Source organism: Pseudochaenichthys georgianus, chromosome 17, assembly GCF_902827115.2.
Source record: "Pseudochaenichthys georgianus chromosome 17, fPseGeo1.2, whole genome shotgun sequence".
NCBI classification, from domain to species: domain Eukaryota; kingdom Metazoa; phylum Chordata; class Actinopteri; order Perciformes; family Channichthyidae; genus Pseudochaenichthys; species Pseudochaenichthys georgianus.
The window spans coordinates 36,716,679-36,737,691 of record NC_047519.1 but is presented as its reverse complement, the minus strand read 5'-3'; the positions used below and the strand labels follow the sequence as shown (position 1 = coordinate 36,737,691).

Here is a 21,013-nt window from a genome sequence, read left to right as displayed (position 1 = left end):
CACCTTCAGAACCCATACACCACCCACCCCCTGCTCTGCTGATATTCTTGTATGTGACTGCTACATCAACTCCTCCCCCTCTCCGCTCCACCTCCCAGTAACAACGTCCAGTCAGACTCTCTCTACTCAGGACCTGAGGATTATCAGTGAATCTGTCTGGGTGACTAGAATAAGACTGATGTTGTTTCATGTATGTTGCTTTGCTGCTCCCCTCAGATAATAACAGCTGTGTGAATGCTGTGTTTGGATCCAGAGTGATCTCCTGTGAGTATCTTAAGAACCCAGCTCTGGTGGCGGGCTCTGCTGCTGACAGTAAAACATCCACTTCAGTCTGTGAGACGTTTGTCCATTCCTCTCTCAGGACGTCCTGTATTTTGTCTCTGACTGCTGACGGGGTCGCCGTCACGTCCTCAAAGTAGCTCAGAGGACGGATGTTGGTGCTGGAGGAGTGTGTAGCTCCACTGAGGGCTGGCAGTGAGGAGGGGTAGCTGAGCAGAAACTGGTTGTGGTCCTCTGTGTGAGACAGCAGCAACAAATTGCAGAAACTGAGTGATATGATCGCGGCTCAGCCTTTAGCTGACTCTGAAAGGAGCCAGAGATCCACCTCATCCTTCCAACAGGTAAATAAACATTTACTGTAGACTATTTCTATACAAGGTAAATTCATGACTCAATCAAGTCCAATGCACAAATATAATGCCTTTTTAACAACACAAAGGTGTTGCGAATTTTTTTTTCACAATGTCAAGACTGACTTGTTTCTAAATACCATAGTGGAAAGATATACCCCTACCATTTGATACAGTAGCAGTAACTACCTCTTGGAACATTATCTTTATTGCCCCTAAATTCTGTGTTTTTTCTCCATTTGCCAATTTAACCTAATGTGCATCAGTTTGCATGATTTTATTAATAGGGAAGTAGATCCATACTTATTACTCTGGGGGTTTCAGCACACCTCAGAAGTCAGGAACACTGACTTTATGTAATTTCAGTCGTCATGTCCTCATTTTGTTTTAGGTTGTGTAGTCATGATGTGTTTCAGAGAACTTCCCCATATGGTACAACACAACGAGTGTAGTGTCTGTGTTACATCGTCCTCATATTGTTGGGTAGCAGATATTGTACAGTTCAAACTATTTCTATATTGGAACCGAAATAACACAATATTTGAATTAAATATACTTATGGTGAAAACAATTATTAAGTCTTGCTTTCGAAAGAATATAATATCATGCATTATATTCTAATTTATCCTTTCAGATTCCCAGAAGAACACAACACTTCAAACAAAGCTTCCTCAAAGTGCTCCAATGGAAAGCAAGGTAAATAAGCATTTTGTCTTTACACTACTCTAATAGAAAAATGTATTGATAACTGTGAAGCCCACTGAGACAAATGTAACATTTGTGATATTGGGCTGTATAAATAAACATTGATTGATATTGATCTTAAATGGATTTCTGAAGGACCTTTCTAGTTTTGTGTACAACTAATGCAACATTTACCATTCACACGCAAATTCATACACTGACCACAGAGGCCATCATTAGCACACATTTGATGATGCTATGATTTAACTACAAACTACAAACTTTTCTATCATATCCCCCATTTTTCACGTTAAAAGAGCAATTTCTCAAATACATTGTGTTTTGTTTCCATTCATGACAGCTGGGAAGATGAGAAGCAAGTGGACAGGTGACGAAGTGAAGGCTATTGAGCGGCATATATATCCTTTCATAACAAGCTGCAGAGTACCAGGTAAAAAGGACTGACTCCTGTCTCAAGGTAGAGCCAGTTGCTCTGAAAGACAGGGACTGGGTTGCCATCAAATATTACATTCACAACAGAATCGTGGCTAGAACTAGAACATGCCAACTTGGTCTGAGGGACAATTTTTGTTTAAAATAAGATTTGTTTCTTCATTCCCTGCAGTTTTATTGGTAGGGATTTAATAATCAGCCTAACCTCAGACCTCTTGTGTTAATGTGTGTACTTGGCTTGGTTTTGATATTATCTTGTTTTCCTTGAATTATTTAATTTGTTTTGTTCTTGTTCAAGCATGTCACATAAGCTTGACTGTAGCTGCCAAATGTTAATATGTTGACATGTATCCATGAGGGATTTTAATGTTTTCCAACCCCCCTCTCATGGTCACTTTCAGCCACTAGAAAAAAAAATTGACGATTATTTACAGTTATGCCCTCATTTCTTTCATAAATAAGGTTTGAGATGATGGGTTAATAGTTAATACTATGTTCTGTCTCAACAATCAATATAACTAGTACTTCAAAAGATTGTTACTTCCATCATTATTTCCAAAGTGTTCACCATTGATTTGTTCTTGCCCACAAGTTGTTTAATGTGGTCTTTCAACTATGAGAAATCATTTGGAGTGGGGGCTACTTGTAACATGCCTCATTTATGGTAACTTTGGTAAACTATATTAAATGTTGTACGTTATTTAGACTGGTTAACTAAACATAGTGTACACTTGTCATGTTTCATAGAAGCTGGAAGTTTTAATAAAAAGTTCTGTTCTTTTTACAAGAAAGAGAAAGTTGCTCATTCCTTTCAAACCATATCTACTTCACTGCCTCACACAATGGAGGATAGGGGCAAAGTTTCTGGGTTGTGGGTGGTCTATTCTGGGTTTAGAAATAGGTTATTTTACAATGTATATGACCAAATAATTGGTTGTTATGTCACCATGGTTCCATCTTTATGCAACAGGAATCAAGCATAATATCTTTATTGTCAGGTAAAGGAATAGTCATGAGGGCACCCTCTTTTAATTTTATATTTGCGTCTATTCTGGTTTATACATTTTGCCAGCAATTCATTAAATGTAGAAACAAATAAAGTGTTTCATCCTCTTTTTTTTTTTTATTCGTAATATGTCCTATATTTTTTGTAGCCTCCAGCTTGTGATGTCTTGTGGCAATGTGTTGGTGACCCCTAACATCCAAGAGGGCCAGGAGCTGAATGGGATGCTTATCCACAAGATTTTTAAAACCAAAGCCTTGTATCTCAGACCATCAAGGACCCTTTTAGTAAGTTCGTTTTTATTGTTTTTTTAGTACCCAATAGATAACATTATAATTATATTAATACCTTTATATATTAAAGGTCCCATGTCATGGCCATTTCTACTGATCATAATTCCATTGTTGAGGTCTACTAGAATATATTTACTTTGTGCGATTTTCCAAACTCACATTGGTTTCTCAAACAGCATCTCTGTGTAGTCTGTGTATTCACTGAATTTCACTCTCTGTCCTAAACGCCTTGTTGGAGCTCCTGCTCCCTGTGAGCCCAGTGTGCTCTGATTGGTCAGCGAGGAGCTGACAGGGCTGGCTTACTGGTGTGGTTTCCTGCTTGCTGCGAGACAGCGAGACTTCACAAATGGAAGCCGGGGGGGGGGGGGTGCTGAGGGTGCTGCAGCAGCCCCATCTGCGAGGCTCCACTAGCGCCCGCACCCCCGCCCCGCACCCCCAAACACGGCGCACCTACAGTTTTAGTACCAGGAAGAAAAAGAGAAATCCCCAACGAGGCGTTCTGGGGCAGCATAGACAGGTATTTTCTGTGTTAGAGTTTTATTCGCTAGAGGGTGTACTTTGAGGGTTTGTGACCTGCAGACCGTTTACATGCAGAAAACCCTTCATAACACCCAAGGGGACGGGTAATAACCGGAAAAGCATGACATGGGACCTTTAAGTATAATTATCTTTTTCATATTACCTGCTTATGGAAATCTAAAGTTTATATACAAATACTGCAATTGAAATTGAGAAGAGTTTAAACAAAGTATTCTTATTGCAATCCATTAAACAATTGATCAATTAGGTATCTTTGGTTTTCTTTTTCTTTCAAAGGCTGAGAAAGAAAATACATTTCTACCGCTGCTGGATCCACTGATAAGGACAGCGATGAAGATCACTGCGTAATCCCTGCTGTAACAAGAAGCTGTGTCACCACCAGGGCAGCTTTGAGGAATACTGACCCTTATCCAAGCAGCAATAATGGTGAAGATATTCCTGGCACTGGAAGTGATGACGCTGATACCAACGATCCAGCTACCAGTGGCAGAAAGAGGCGTAGAGAGAGTCAGGGAGTGGATGGCAGCCAGTGGCACCAGTCAAACTACAGGCTGGCTTGCAAGAGATGGCAACCCTGGTACAAGTGGCTATGACTACTCGTCATATTTAAACCTTGTCTCTACTCTGTCTCAAGAGTCCTCTGATGATGAGGAATTTAACAAGGCATCTTCTCACTACTTGTTAAGGGTTCAGCCAATCCAGCTCTTGAGGAAATTGCTGATCCAGAACTCCTTAATAAAGTCAGAAAGGTCAGTTGCAAGTTAAAGAGTTTGGGTCCTCTCTAGTCTTTTGCTGAATGTTCACTTTCCATGTGTTGTATTTGGAATTCCATAATTTAAGTGTAATCAGCCAATTATATTTTCTATCACATATATAAACAATGTGAAAGAAAAACTGCATAGCTATGAGCTGTTTAGTGATCCTACAGCATCATGTAATCTTGCAGACCTCTGTCTGTTTTTTTACAAATAAATTATAAGAATATAATAATAAGAAGAAGAAGAAGAAGAAGAAGCCTCCATAACAAGCCACCATGATGCTAAGTATGCGAAAGTACAACAGCTGAGGAGCTTGAGGAGTCGAAGGCACCTCTACTTGACTACCTGGCAAATGCAGGATGTCTAAGGCCAGTGCATTCAGACAGTGACAGTCTCACTATAAAAACTCTCCATTTAAGTGAGTAATTTCTGTCAAAGTTAAGAACAAAAGAAAAGATTGTACTTTACCTATGGCGCGAAAATATCGTATATTATATACATATTTAATATATAAATGTTTGATAATATATTATACTATGTTATTTCAAGATGGGGAATTTTTTTTTTTTTATATATAATATAGGCCGACCTTCCGCTGCATCTCCGACTTCAGCCGCTTCAGCTCATATTGTATCAGAGAGAAGTCTTTGACCTTCAGCTAGCTGGCCGCCCTGCGGGAGAAGACTGGAGATGTTGTTCAGGATGTTCTTGATGGTAGTTGGTAGATTCAGATATTCACAGTTTTTGACTTCCACACTGCATCTCAAAAGTCCAAAAGTTGCTATTTTTATTTATTTAGTCTAGTGAGGCGTTGCACAAGTTTTACCCCGAGTTAATAACAGATATTTGTTTGTTGTTTCAGTTTGACCAGAACCCTAGAGAAGTCTTCAACCTGACATTAGACGGAGAATTCAACGGCATCAAGTCGCTGGTGCTGGGCAGAGTGCACGGTAGAGAGACCAGGCAGAAAGGAGAAAGCAGAGGCCTTTTTAGTTAGAGAGCAGCTTTAATGTCATCCAACATGTGCTTTCTTATGAAAATCTGCAGGAATAAATTAAGTATAAGTACTAAGAAGAAAATATAACACAGTTTTAGCACTGACTGCCGAGTAGTGCTGGGTCAAGAGGAAATACAGAAAACTAAAACAGCAGATGGTAAAGATTGAATTAGTCACATCATGTTTACAGAGGACATATGGCTAATGGCCAACGGCAGGTACACAATAAAACAATCTCTATCACACTCACAATTAGAAAACAAAAATAAAAACCTTAGAAAATGTTTGTGGATCGAACACAAGCACGAATTGTTTTTCTTTTAGTAACATCCATGGAAGTAATTATTTTTTCCATATGTGAGTGCTTGTAAAGAATATCTTATGTTATGTTGTTTTGAATGGTGTTGCAGACACTTTTTACAGCATGCTATGCAACGTAAGCCAACTATTTCCTTAGCAACACTTTAAGAAGGTGGAAGACTATTCCCGTATCAACAACCTACTGGCGACATGAACTCTGACCCTACATGAATAAAATTACCTCAAGACCAGAACTACTCAATATCTGTTTCCTCGTGTGTGTCTGGTTCAACAAAATGTCTTCACAACCAAACTTGATCAAATTAATTCAGACTATTTTTACAGTTTTTAAGGCTCTGTGATCAATCCTCTTTATTGTCTTAGTGCTCAAACACCATCTTAGTGTCTCTGAGATGTTTCAGTTACATTAGTTACTGTCTCAGTTCTATTCTCATATCAGCTTCACATTTTCTCCATCAGCTTTGTATGATAACATAAAATGAAGACCAAAACAACCTTTCATTTAACCCTTTGGAGTCCTGGGCTAATTTGGCCGTTTTCGCATACTTTTGATTTGTCTTACTAAACCCCATTGAGGGTGATTAATATCATTTTAACTGGACAACTACTTTGAGGATGTGACTGTTGACAGGGCCGCCGTCAAGACATTAAAGGTGGGGTAGGTAATTCACTTCAGAAACACTAGTTATATTCCATGGAATGCTCTTAACATCCCGATAGCAATGAATACATTAAAAGCTTTGACAATAAATATATACAAAAATCTCATCTGTGGAAGCTGTGGCGCTGTAGAAAGCACGACCAATCATCTGAGCCGGCCCGGCTAAAGTAACTGGATGGCCTACCTGCCTGTCAGCCTTCCATCTGTGCACAAACTTATCTCGTGCCCTCATTGGTCATGTGCGCGTTCGTGTGTGTTGGAGGAGGGGCTCTGGAAGGAAGTCTGTACTTTCAAATTCTAGCGCACTCGAGCTGGTTTCTCCGTTCTTACCTACCCTACCTTTTAAGGTCTGTTCCAAACCAAGTGAGGGGGGGAGTGGGCTATCAAGCCCTCAAACAGCGAGTCTGAAGGTTTCTCATTTCTCCATTCTTACCTACCCCACCTTGAATAAAACAGAAAGGAAATACTTTTCTTTGAATTCAGAGATTCAGAACTCAACTATTTTTTTTTTTATCACACCCTAAACATGTTTTGGGATGTGATCAAAATAAAGAGTTGAGTTCTGATTTCAACAAACACAGGAACTTCTTTTCCAAATGCTGTGGTTCAGAAATCTATTGTTGAGTTTCCCTTTTGATCACAGCCCAGAACTTAACTCTCATGAGATCAAACTCATTGGGACCAAAAGTTTCTATCAAAAAGAGTTGCTGAAAAAATTCAGATTTATTTTTTCATAAAGAAATGTTAAGTAATAATTGTTCTGAATTCTGAATAAAGAAATTAAAATTGTGAGAAATGATTTACAAATGGTCACATGGGTTGTTGTCTTGCGTTATCATTGAAAATTGGAAAATATTTGTTGAGATGTGAAAAAAATAAAAGCGTAGTTCATATTTTCAAAACAACAACAGATTTTTCCAGAAAAATAAATATACAGATTTATTTTTTAATTCAGACTTCTTTTTCCCAATCTTCTGGGATTCAGAAATCTATTGTTTTGTTCACTTTGGTCACATCCCCCACAAATATAATCTCATGAGAAATGATCATCAAATGTAATAACGTTTCTGAATTCTGAAGAAAGACATTTCAATTGTGAAAAATCAGGTTTTGATCACAGCCCTAAATGTTTTTTCCAATGAGATGCAAACATTTGAGATGTGACCAAGAGTTAGAAACTAACAGTATATATACTGTTCTCAAGAAGTAGCAGCCTCCCTGAACCCTTGTGCCCTCCTCGGGCATTTTTGTACATTTTTCCTGACTTTTCTTTTTGATTTGGAGATCATTTCAGCGTGTTAAGCTTTTCGCATGGATTCGCAACAGCTTTCCTTTTTACAACTTCAAAAGAAGAAACCGCTTTCTCTGCACCCTCACAGTTCAACAGGGAAGTTTTTTTTTTTCCGCATACCATCAGGGTTAGGGTAAAGTCAATCATAATGAGCACTACAAAAACATAATGGCAAGATAAACTGTATTGCTGTCACCTGGTTTAAACCAACATTGCATGCCAACTATGAATGTCAGTCAACCGTTTAATGCAACGAGGCTGCAAGCACAGTCATGCTCAAGTGTGTGTGTGTACACACACACACACACAGCTTCAACACAACAGAACCGTGTGGACGAGGTGAAGCAGAAGTTGAGGGCTATTGCCCATTGGATCTTAAGTCCAACGCCTTAACCACTCGGCCATCCTGGTGATATTCTTCTCTGTGTTTATGTCATTCTATGAATCAACTAATCATAACAGTATCTGGAGTTTACAACTGCCTTATTGTAGGTGGAGTTCCTTCAGTACAAAAAGCCCTGCTGCATCTGAAGGCAGCGTGTATGAGGAGAGAGGAACGCACTAAATATATCTTGTATCTGTTCACTATTGCTAAACGTATAGTTCCCTTGATAATCCTACCATGAAGGACTGTGTTGTGTGCATGCATCCCATCATGTCCCATGTTGACGACACTGTTCACATTCATTCAAACTTTTCCTGAGATAACAGAGCTGGGAGCTGAGAACTAATTACGGTCTGTCTCGTTATTGTTTGAGCTATTCCTTTAACAGGTAACATGTGTTCAAGGAATGTAGACAGCGACAGTAATATACCTGCAGGATTCTTGCTTTTTGAAGTTTGTATTCACGATGCAATGCACTTACTGTGAGACGCTTTGTATAAAAGAGTGAGCTGCGTCGTCCTCCCCCCCCCAGCCCCAGTAGTTGTTTGGAAAGCCATTGATCTTCAGGAACTGCTCTTTGCTCATCGAGGACACACCTCCAAAGAGGGGGAGAGGGAACGAAGGTTACGGCAGACAGGTGCAGGATGAGAAGAGATATGTTTGTTCTATCACCTGAGAAAGCACCAGGTTACATGCTGCAGGACCTGCTGGTCTGCTGCTGGAAATGACACACACACACACACACACACACACACACATACATATCATGTAAAATGCATGGTTTCATACTGCAATGGCAGTGAGATCATTTTTGAGAGAAATTAAATAATGAAACCGGTGTTTAAAGGGTTAAAATCCTGACAATGATTGAATGTTTGGTAGTTTTGAGTACGTTATAAGTTGTTTAAGTGATTCATGAAAAAAATAAAGTAGAACAAAATATTGATGTATGATTTAATAGCAGTTGTTATGGGCGTGTACATTTTTGACACGAAGGGGTGAAAGGTTGAAAATTCGAGGATGACACAAGGGTTAAGCAGTATCACTCTCCCTCAGTGACAGCCCCCCTCTCACCAGACAGGTTCACTTCTCTCCCTCAGCGCCTCTCAGAGTATCTCTCCCCGGATAGAGAGCATGGTGCTCGGCTCCCTCTCCCCCACGCTCCGCCGCTTCTCCTGTGAGCTGGTCTGGCTGGTGTGTTTCCTCCAGGTCTCCGTCATCCTCTTCTGCAGCCACCGCTCTCTGGACCCCCCGTGGGGCCAGAACCAGCAGGCCGACCCCTCCGTCCAGAACCAGCAGGAAAACAGGGCCAAGAGGAACCAGGACCGACCCACCGACCCCCCCCGCGGAGAGGAGGCAGGAGAGCCCGGGGATAAAGGACAGAACCCCGGGGGGAAGGCAGTGGGTCCCGGGGGGAAGGAGCTCCAGCACTGTCCTGGAACAGCCCCCTTGCTGGGTAAGACCCACTCTCTTTGTTTTATTTTTGTTTTATTACTGCCAATTTTATTCCATATTTAATATTTTTCTAGTTTTCTATCTGTGTTTTTTAATCTTAGTTTTACTTTATGTTTGCACCTAGACACCAAGTCAAATTCCTCGTACGTATACCTGGAGATAAACCTGCTTCTGATCCTGATCCTGACTCTTTCACTGTGGTATTATTAATGTTTATACATGAGGGTTGGTGTGTCAGGAGGAGGATCAGAGGTGAACACATGGAGGGATTTGCCTATCATGGTGTTACAGACACACATCAGACTTTTATACTTAATTCAAATATTCATCTTATCGTCTTCACTGAATCGTCCTCCTGTCCGTCCGGTTTGAAACGGACTACAGGACATTCCACCTTTACACTTCAGTTCAGCTTTTTGATATCTTTTGCACTTTTTAAATGATCACATTGTAATTCGGTCAGATGCTCTGAGCGTTTCCATAATAAGATGAGACTGACTGTATTAGGATGTGTTCTCCCTCTTTGGGAGATGTCTGCATCTCAGCAGCATAGTAAACTAGGCATAAGTAGCATTTAAAGAGTAGCAATAAACAAAACTAGTATTTAAACATCTCAAAATAGAAATATAAACAGCAGACCGTGAAGATAAAACATATATACACTCTCACAATAAAACACTATTGAAGGGCTTTAGACAGAATATAAAGCAGGATGTTATTAAGTGAGCGGGAAATGCAGTGTTTGAAACTGAGAGAGACACATTTGGCTCAGAGACAGAGAGATACTCTGATACAGGAACCAGTTTGAGAACCGGCTCGGTCAACACATCCTCACTCCCAGGTCGGCCTATGTTGACGTTATGTCAAGTCCCCTGCCGGCTTTTTCCAACGCAAGGGGGGGGGCCTTAGCGTCCATTTTCAACGCAAGGGGGGGGGCCTTAGCGTCCATTTTCAACGCAAGGGGGGGGGCCTTAGCGTCCATTTTCAGCTTTCCGGGATGTCCATGTGCTTCTATGGACGCTCATGGAAGGGCATTCGTTTGTGTCGACTGCCCTTAAAGGCAATGTGAGCGTCCATTCTCATTGGATAGCGGAGAATTGTACACCCGGAAGTAAATATTCCCCTTACTGACGATTGATTTTACAGTGATATCTGCACTACTCATCGACTAAAAAACACCAGATTATTCTTGTTAATTACACAACATTGATTGGTTTAAATTGTGTGCAATGCTTTTGTATTTTTCCCCTTCGATTCGGAGAAACAAATCTTTTTTCGGAGTAAAGGATGGCAGAAGACACTACACTACCCAGAATCCCCAGCTATCATTTCTCCCTGCAGAAAAAGAAAACATGGCCGAACTTCGTTTTATTCTGGGTGTAAAATGCCTATTTTAAAGTTAGTTTGGCCATTAAAATGCATTTTGATGTCATTTGATGCGAGAAATATGAGTTGTTATTTCAGATTATGTGTGCAGTGGATGTACATGATCTTTAGTTTGCTAGTTATTACGAAGATTACTTCAGGAAATTGCGTCCAACGTTTTCATTGTTACCAAGGTGGTTGCTAGGGACGCTGCTATCGATATTATTTCTGTTATGTTGTGTAACTGTTTAATGGTGTTATCTTTATTGCTACCCCCTTCCCCGTCAATGTATAGTGTTGGTCCACAGCGCAAACATATTAGTTTAACAAAATCCGCATCTAAAGATACGTTATTTCCCCCTCTGCAATTCCAGTCTCACATCTCACAGCACATTGTCATTAACAAATACCGGAAACAGACCGAAAACATTTTAAAAAAATAAAATAATACCTTATTCCGAGTGTGCTTGCTTTTCTCTTTGAAAGTCATCACATAACGGCATTGTAATACACGGTTCGGCTGCATTAAATATTACATATCTGCCGTAGTTCTGTATTTATAGTCCTGATGAGAAGACAAACATGAGGAACTGAAAACGTGACGTGGATCATAAATATATCAGCCATTAAACAACATCTTACATTTCTTTTCACACAATACGTTTCCTTGCCGTATCAACACTAATTCGGCTCACTTTTATATTTGATCCAATTGGTAGATAGGCTGTATTTACACCATAAAGGTGCACAGCTGATATCAAGGGACACCTGGTGGTTAAAGCATGTTATTGAATTTCATTATTTTTATTATTAGATATTAATAGGATCCCTATAAAGTATATTCATTACTCGTTATTCTCTACTAATAGTTAATTAAAGACTGTATATAATGACTATGTTGCACATCCCGTTCAAGATTTCAAGATGTTCTAAGGTTTATTGACATATCATATAGGCCTACACAACTATGGTGTAGTTCTGCACTGAATGAAAAACTTGGGTCGCAGGTTCCTCAACAGTGCATTACAAGACATCTATCAATATTTGTGCATACCTCCAGCAATGTTAACTATGTTGAAGCACTTATTTTAACTGATATTATACATAATGTATTATACTCTTATGATGTATGCAGATATTTCATCTCCGGCCTTGTCAGGTATTGAACAATCAATAAATAAAGAACACAGAATTGTTAAATATAAAACACAGAATTTGTGTGATTATACTAAATGATTTTCAAATAAACACCACTGCATATTTAACTGTTACACATGCTGATGTAACGCAAATGTTCCAACTTGGGATCAATAAAGTATATCTTATCTTAAGCTGATCGATGGCTACTGCCATATTTGCAAAATGTGCCTCTGAACCTTGACAAGTGCATGTTTCAGGCTTATCAATTAATGTAATGTAATGTAATGTTATCAATTAACAACAGGAGGGGTCACAAACATAAGTCCAGCTGTTAAATAAAGCTCTTCTGACCTTAGCTGGCGTGTGGGTATATATATTAATACTGCCCATTATGGGCACCAGCAATTTTCACCCATTTATTAATTATATGTTTTAAATGTGAATGTTTCCTGTCCCCTAAACCTCCAGGGATGTACACAGTTTAATACTGGCAACTTCTTATTATGGGAAATACGAAAACGTCTTTTAAAACTACAACTCCCAGTAGAGACGTGCCATAGAGAACATGTTGCGAAACAGAATAGCCAGCATGTGTAGTTCTGGGTACGGGGTGGGGGAGGGGGGGGACGCGGTGGACCCGTTCAAATCCAGTTTTGAACAGTCTGCCGTGGTTCCATCCCATTTCAAGTGCTGTTCGAGGCTCGGTAACCCTCGGAGCACACTCTCCAATCACAGAGCTTGAGGACTATCACGGGGTTTGTCAAACAGAGCACATGGTGTAGTCCAAACGATAGCTGGGGATTCTGGGTAGTGTAGTGTCTTCATTGCCTTTAAGGGCAGTTGACACAAACGAATGCCGTGCTTCCATGAGCGTCCATAGAAGCACATGGACATCTCGGAAAGCTGAAAATGGACGCTAAGGCCCCCCCCCCCCCTTGCGTTGAAAATGGACGCTAAGGCCCCCCCCCTTGCGTTGAAAATGGACGCTAAGGCCCCCCCCCTTGCGTTGGAAAAAGCCGGCAGGGGACTTGACATAACGTCAACATAGGCCGACCTGGGAGTGAGGATGTGTTGGCTCGGTGGGTCCGCCTGACGGCATCAGACCAACTGGTTCCCCTCAGAGTCATCTCATAGGTCAGAGGGGAGATTACCTGCTCAGGTGTTTCTTTTTTTTTTTTGTACAAGTCTTTTTATTTCATCATAGTGTACAGTAATCGATGCCATTTCATTTATATTGTAATATCACAGTACACTCCCCCCTCCCTCCACCCGCACATGCCCACACGGGCGCAACCCAAAAAAAAAATGCTTATCAATATAACTTAAACAACAGAGCCATGAAAATAAACATAAAACGGAAAAGGAAAAAACAGAACAAAAGAAAAAAGAAAAACCCACATCAATGACAACACCACAACTAGTATTTCCGGCCGTCAGGAAAAACAGCCACAGAATGCACCATTCCATCACTGGTCATATGTCAGATATATTTTCCAAATAAGAAAACAATGGCAACCACAGAGCTTGAAAAATGTGTCCACGATTATATTTTTCCAATGTCAGAGGTAAAAAATGTGTTATCTGATCAATGAAAAGTTTAAATGTTGGGGGACGTTCGTTCTTCCAGAGTAAAAGTATACATTTCTTGGCTAAATATGTTATTGTGATTAGTATTCTGTAATGTTTGGGGTTCAGTTTAAAGTTTGGCATGTCATTTAACAGGAAAAAACATGGATTTAGGCTAATTTCGATGCCTAAAACGGCTTTTGTGGGAGCATGAATCGAATCCCAGAAATGTTTCAAGAGATCATAGTCCCAAAACAGATGCATAAATGTTCCTTCTTTTACTTTACATCTCGGACATTTTGGAGAGTTTTCTTTGGACATTTTATGTATCTTTATGGGTGTGAGGTAAAATGTGTTGATACTAGGGCTGTCAAACGATTAAAAATTGTAATCAGATTAATCACAGCTTAAAAATTAATTAATCATGATTAATCACCATTCGAACTATGTCCAAAATATTCCATTTCTTTATGTATATTGTTGTGGGAATGGAAAGATAAATGAAAGAAGGCGGATATATCCATTTAACATACAGTATCTATGTTTATTATAAAAGATTTTTCTGCATGTCAAAATGAAAGACAGCCCACACACCTATCAATCATCAAACCGTGGGGTCTTAATTCATTACGTGTTGATTTCTATCAACGGGGAGTACTTCAGGAAAGTCGACAGAGGGGGGGGGGGGGCTAGTGGAGTAGCCTACTTCGTGACCACATAGTGTGAACGTTGTGATCAGCTGTTTTAGCGCAGGTCTCCAGTGAAGGGGGGAGTCTCCCTCCGCAGCCGGTTGGCGTAGTTTTGGCACAGTTCCGTTTAGTTGAACAGACCGACGTTAACAGCAGCCCTGTCTGTGCACACGGAGACCGACTCTGTCGTCCGGTGATCTGACCGCCTTCTGGAAAAGCTTCACAAGCACGTCGGTACGCAAATGCGCTTTGTGACACAAGTGACGGTACGCATTTCAGATTACGCACATAACCTGCGTACCAGTTATGTGCACCCCTGTACCAGAGCCATATTATTACTATTATATGGCTCTGCCCTGTACTACAGCAAAAGTATTCTCCGTCGGGACTTCCTGCAACAACACCACGCCGTTATCAAAGATGTTCTATTGAGAAGACGATCACTACGTGACAAAAGTTTTCAAAACCGTGGCTACTGAAATCAATCTTACTAACTGCTGTCTGTGCAATTTACTCCGCGCGAGTTGGCAGACTTTATTTAGCTTACTTTAACATCATTTTTCATGGTGGGGCTAAGCCATTTCTTGGTATGGGTGTAGCCTACCCCAGCCATACCCTGGCGCTGCCACTGGTGGCACGTATGGGGCGGGCCATTCTGCACATGCGTTAAATGCGTTAAATATTTTAACGCAATTAATTCAAAAAATTAATTACCGCCGTTAACGCGATAATTTTGACAGCACTAGTTGATACATTTAAAGTTTGCTTCTTTGATTTTATTGCTTGTGAATGGAAAATGTGTTCTTTCACAATTATTCAGCCAAGTAGTTTCATCTATCTGTATCCCTAAGTCCTTTTCCCAGATCTTTTTTAAAGTAAGGTCAAAGGTAAAATTAGAGAGTTTAATGCAGTTTTTTATAAAAGAGCTCAGTCACTCTTTTATAAAAAACTGCATTAAACTCTCTAATTTTACCTTTGATCGTGCTCGATGACATAAATATCTCCTCCTCTTCCAACAATCCCGATCTCAATTTATTGCTTTTAATAATTGATTGGATCACGTTCCTAATTTGCAGGTATCTGCAAAAATCCTTATTTGAAATGTCATATTCTGCTCTTAAATCATTAAATGATTTCAATGTTATATCTTTGTGAAACAAATGTTTCAATTGCTTTATACCTGCTTTCGTCCATTTGTTTATATTGATTGACAACAAATATTTGCTAAGATCAGGATTGTTCAAAATTGGAGAAAAGATTGAAATACCAGAGTTAACATGAACTTTTTTTGTACAGTCCCTCCAGGCTAAAAGTGTATTGACCACTGTAAAAAATGTGACCATATTTTTCACCTTATTGAAATCTTTAACAAATATAAGAGTTTCCACTGGCAACGGGTCAAAGATGTTGGCTTCTATCTGAACCCATAGTGAATCCTTTCTTCCCAGAGACCAAGATAGTACATTTCTTAATTGAGCTGACCAGAAGTAGTGTTGAAAGTTGGGAAGACCAAAACCCCCATAGTTTCTGGTTTCATAAGAGTAATGAACTTGATTCTTGGTTTTTAATTACACCAGATACATTTTGAGATGTGTCTATTGAGAGATTTAAAATAGACAGCGGATAAATAGCATGGTAACATTTGAAAAAGAAAATTACATCTCGGTAGAATATTCATTTTTATGACATTGTTTCTTCCGAGCAGTGATATTGGTAATGTGGACCATTTAGATAAATCCTGTTTGATTTTGTCAATGAGCGGATTGTAATTCTCTTTCAACAGATTATCCAGGTGTGGTGTTATATGTATTCCTAAGTATTTAAAGCCACCTGGTGACAAATTAAAACAACAAGACTTTTCCAAATTTGCTGTTGGCGTCATATGTAAGAAACAAGCATTAGATTTCTTAAAATGAATTTGATATCCTGAGTATCTTCCAAATTGTTCTATCATGTCGTGCAGATGTGGTACTGAATATTCTGGGTCTGTTAAGTAAAGAATGATATCGTCAGTTTACAGAGAAATGTTGTGTTCATCGTTAATCTTCACTCCTTTAATACTTATGTTGTCTCACACACATGACGCCAGTGGTTCAATTACAATTGCCAAAAGCAAAGGTGACAGAGGACATCCCTGTCTTGTCCCCCTTGTTAGTGGAAACAAATCTGAGGAACTGCAGTTAGTGATAACCGCTGCTTTTGGATTTTTAGAAATTGATTTGACCCACTCTATGAACCGATAGCCCATATGTAATCTGTTCAAGATAGCAAAAAGAAAATTCCACTCAACCCTGTCAAAGCCTTCTCGGTATCTAAAGAAAGAAGCAGAGATGGCCTCTGACAGGTGTCCAAATGGTTTATAATATTGGCTTATATTATCAGAAGAATATCTGCCTTTGACAAAACCTGTTTGATCAGGACTAATTAGTTTAGGTAAAATAATTTCCAGTCGTTTTGCTAATAATTTGGTGATAATCTTATAATCATGATCCAAGAGGCTTATAGGCCTAAATGAAGAACAATTCAAGGGGTCTTTCACATCTTTATGTAGTACAGTAATATATGCAAGATTCATTGATTGAGGAAGTGTTCTGTTGTGAGAGAAGTTGTTAACCATTGACATAAATATAGGTTGAAGTTCAGTCCAAAACTCTTTAGAAACTTCTGCAGAGAAGCCATCTGGCCCTGGGCTTTTATTTATAGGCATAGATTTAATTGCAGCCAAAACTTCTACTTCTGTAATTGATGAGTTTAGATACTCTTGATCTAAATCAGATAATGTAGGTAAATTAATGTTATGGAGATAATTGTCCAGTTCATCTTGTGAGTAATCACATTGAGATTTGTATAATTTGTTATAAAATTCATAAAAAGTCTGGTTAATCTGTTTTGGGTGGTAGGTTATCTTGTTGACAAATTGCTTTTATAGCCCTTTCTGCTGGCTCCTTCTTTAATTGATAGGCAAGCAATTTACTTGGTTACTTGCCGAATTCATAATTCTTTTGTCTGATAAGATTCATTTGTGTTATGATTTCGTTTGTCAAGTCAATATTTAATTGAGCTGTGGCTGTGTTTAATTGTTTCCAGTTTTCATCTGTTGATGCGGATTTATGAAGTACTTCACATCTGTTTACTTCTCTTTCAAGTTCTTGTCTGAGCCTAATTCGTTCACGTTTTTTAAAACATGTGTATGAGATAATAAGTCCTCTTAAAGAACTTGTGAACTTGTGACCCCTTGATCCGAAAACCAACACACTGCACCAAACGCCTCTAGACATAAAGCAGATCAAACAGTGCAATAGAATGTTTTGAGATGTGCACGTAAATACAAATGAAATAGAAATAGTGCCAGAAGAGTCTGTATACAAGTACATGGAATATGATATATAGATAGATAATTAGCAAACAGATGAATGTTCTTTACAGAGTTGTAGTGTGTTATATAGGCGTGTGTGTGTGTGTGTGTGTGTGTGTGTGTGTGTGTGTGTGTGTGTGTGTGTGTGTGTGTGTGTGTGTGTGTGTGTGTGTGTGTGTGTGTGTGTGTGTGTGTGTGTGTGTGTGTGTGTGTGTGTGTGTGTGACTGCTGCGATAGAGTCATCAGGTCTCTGACGCACCCTGAACGCACCATCTTTTTATATTCTTGTCTCAGTGGGTCCCCTCCAGGTGGAGTTCAGCTCTCCGGTGAAGCTGATAAAGAAGCAGAACCCCACCCTGCAGCCGGGGGGGCGCTTCAGACCCAGAGACTGTGTGGCGCAGCAGAAGGTGGCCATCATCATCCCTTTCCGCAACCGAGAGGAACACCTGAAGTACTGGCTGAACTACCTGCACCCCATCCTGCAGAGACAGCAGCTGGACTACGGGGTGTACGTCGTCAACCAGGTACTAATACTGCTGCTGATATACTGCTGATATACTGCTGATTAACTACTGAGATACGTACTACGTAAGGTATCAAATAAATAAAGAGACTACAACGTGACCTACAACGTAACTTACAACGTGACCAACAACGTGACCTACAACATGACGTAGAACGCGACCTACAACGCGACGTACAACGCGACGTACAACATGACGTACAACGCGACCTACAACACGACGTACAACGCGACCTACAACGCGACCTACAACGCGACCTACAACGCGACCTACAACGCGACCAACAACGTGACCGAGACGGGGATAAACGATGTCTGTGTTGAGCTAACAGAGGGTCTGGGACTGGGTCTTAACTTCATTTCTTCTTCTCTTGTTTGTGTGTTGTGACTCTGGTCTTCTTCTTCTTCTCTCCTCTCGGTGTCCTCCTCACACTGCAGGATCTGCCCGGTGTCTTGAGAGCCGGCCCTGATTGGTCTGCTGTTTTCTGCTCTGGTAAAACAGGCTTTTCTCTTTCTTTTCTTTTCTTGAGTTACCCTGAAAGTGTTCTGTAGTCTGATATCAGATAACCTGTGAGTCACATTCAAACGTAACTGTGCCCGTCAGGACGGAGAGGGCTCCTTTAATCGAGCGAAGCTTCTGAACGTGGGCTACACCGAGGCTCTGAAGGACTACGACTACGACTGCTTCGTGTTCAGCGACGTGGACCTGATCCCCATGGACGACAGAAACATCTACAGGTGCTTCAGCCAGCCCAGACACCTGTCCGTGGCCGTGGACAAGTTCGGATTCAGGTAAGAACACACGCCTGAGACACACAGGGACACACTGAGACACACCTGAGACATATTTTAAAATGAGATAAACTGAGACATTCAGTGTGTCTGCAGGTTACCCTACACTCAGTGCTTTGGAGGTGTGTCCTCGATGAGCAAAGAGCAGTTCCTGAAGATCAATGGCTTTCCAAACAACTACTGGGGCTGGGGGGGGGGAGGACGACGACATCTTTAACAGGTCAACACACACACACACACACACACACACACACACACACACACACACACACACACACACACACACACACACACACACACACACACACACACACACACACACACACACACACACACACACACACACACACACACACACACACACACACCTCAATAAGTGCTATAATGTGCTGCTGTCTGCAGGTTCTCATATAAAGGAATGAGCATCTCCCGGCCGAGTGGCGAGATCGGGAAGTATCGGATGATCCGGCACAACGGAGACAAGAATAACAAGCCCAACCTTCAGAGGTAACCTTCAATATTTAAATAAAGATTATTAATATGTATGTAACACATGGATGGGAGGGTTACTTCCCTAAAAATCTCAGGGATGTCTAAAGTGATTGCACTTTGTTAGAAACATCTAACGGAAAACCGGTCACTTTTCTGATCATCAAACTTCTTGACTTCTTTGGCTTGAACTTCCCTTCTTGCTCATGTTGATTGGGACGGGTGGCGCAGTGGTCTGTGCATCTGATCATCAGATCAAGGGGAGTGCTGGGGAACTCCAGTTCGAAACCCGCTCCTGCCGCCACTGCGTCAGGCCGTTGTGTCCTTGGGCAAGACACTTCACCCGGATTTGCTCCTGTGGGTATTGTCCATGTATAATATCAATGTGTACTTGTAAAAGCGCTTCGATGACTCCGAGGCGTGAAGATGGACGGTGTGGCGCAGTGTGCTGTGCAATGATCATCAGATCAAGGGGTGAAACCCGCCGTTGTGTCCTTGGGCAAGACACTTCACCTGAACTTGCTCCTGTGGGTATTGTCCACAGTGACCATTGCATGTATAAAAAAAAATATGTGTAATGTGTATCTGTAAAGCGCTTTGAGCACTGGAAAAGCGCTATAATAAATGCAAGGAATTATTATTATTATGTTGACATCACCAAGGGACTTCAGGATCCACATTGCTTGTACATGGGATGTGGTTGTAATGCAGGGGTCTTCTATAAAGCCTCTTATTGGTGGTTGGCTGCTCCCAGACCTTGCTTCAGAAAGTTTACCTGTATGGGTTTTTAATAAACTGAGCCCGCTTGGCTTCCTAACCTAATTGATGAATAGTTTCACCATATCAGAAATCTAATAGTCGTAACCAAAACCAATTACAATTCCCTGATTCTTCGTGGTGTCTTTATGACCTCAGCAGTTTTAACAGTGTTTTACAGTCCGCTCCCAGCTTCTGTCAGGAAGTTAAACATCATAATTCTATCTTTTTCTCAACAAACGTGTTACTTACATTGAACACATCATGGTAACGTTCTACTTTCAACCAAGAGGCTCTTTTACTGGAAGGAGCCTGAACCCACTGTGATGTGGAACCTCTGTTAGCTGTTAGCTCTGTTTCTTAGCCTACGGTTGCTACCTGTGTTATCTCTTTGAGACGGTCTCCATTAATAAAGAATCTGTGTCCCCCCCAGGTTTAGCCGGATTGCTCACACGCTAGAGACCATGTCCTCAGACGGGATCTCGTCCCTCTCCTATTCGCTGGTGAAGAAGGAGAAGCTGGATCTCTACACCCGGATCCATGTGGACGTGGGGGGGCCATAGGTCAGCTGACCAACGTGGGGGAGGGGCCCCGAGGACTGGGCTCTGATTGGATGCTGCTGTGACCAGGGACCCTCCTGGTTTTTTTTTAACGTATATTTTCTGGTACTCGGTTTGCCAAAAACCGCAGGATTTTGTTGCTGTAATGTGAGATTGTGCAGACACCCTTATGTAAAGTAGAGATGTAACTGTTCATTGCCTTTATTTTTATATAAATATGGTGTTAGTGCAAACATTGCACTATAACTTAAGCTGAAGCTAACAGTAATAACTATAAGATCTATCTGAAATAAATAAGTGTACTGAAA

General features: G+C 40.7%; 1 protein-coding gene across 1 annotated transcript; it reads left to right on the top strand.

The window, feature by feature from the left end:
- The first annotated feature begins 3,408 nt into the window (after positions 1 to 3,408).
- On the top strand, positions 3,409 to 20,708 carry LOC117462626 (beta-1,4-galactosyltransferase 1-like). The gene is given in 9 exon segments (XM_034104897.2): positions 3,409 to 3,579; positions 5,223 to 5,303; positions 9,093 to 9,471; positions 17,880 to 18,109; positions 18,713 to 18,900; positions 18,997 to 19,090; positions 19,092 to 19,120; positions 19,303 to 19,407; positions 20,579 to 20,708. Coding segments are annotated over 9 exon segments (1,407 nt in total).
- Positions 20,709 to 21,013: the final 305 nt, after the last annotated feature.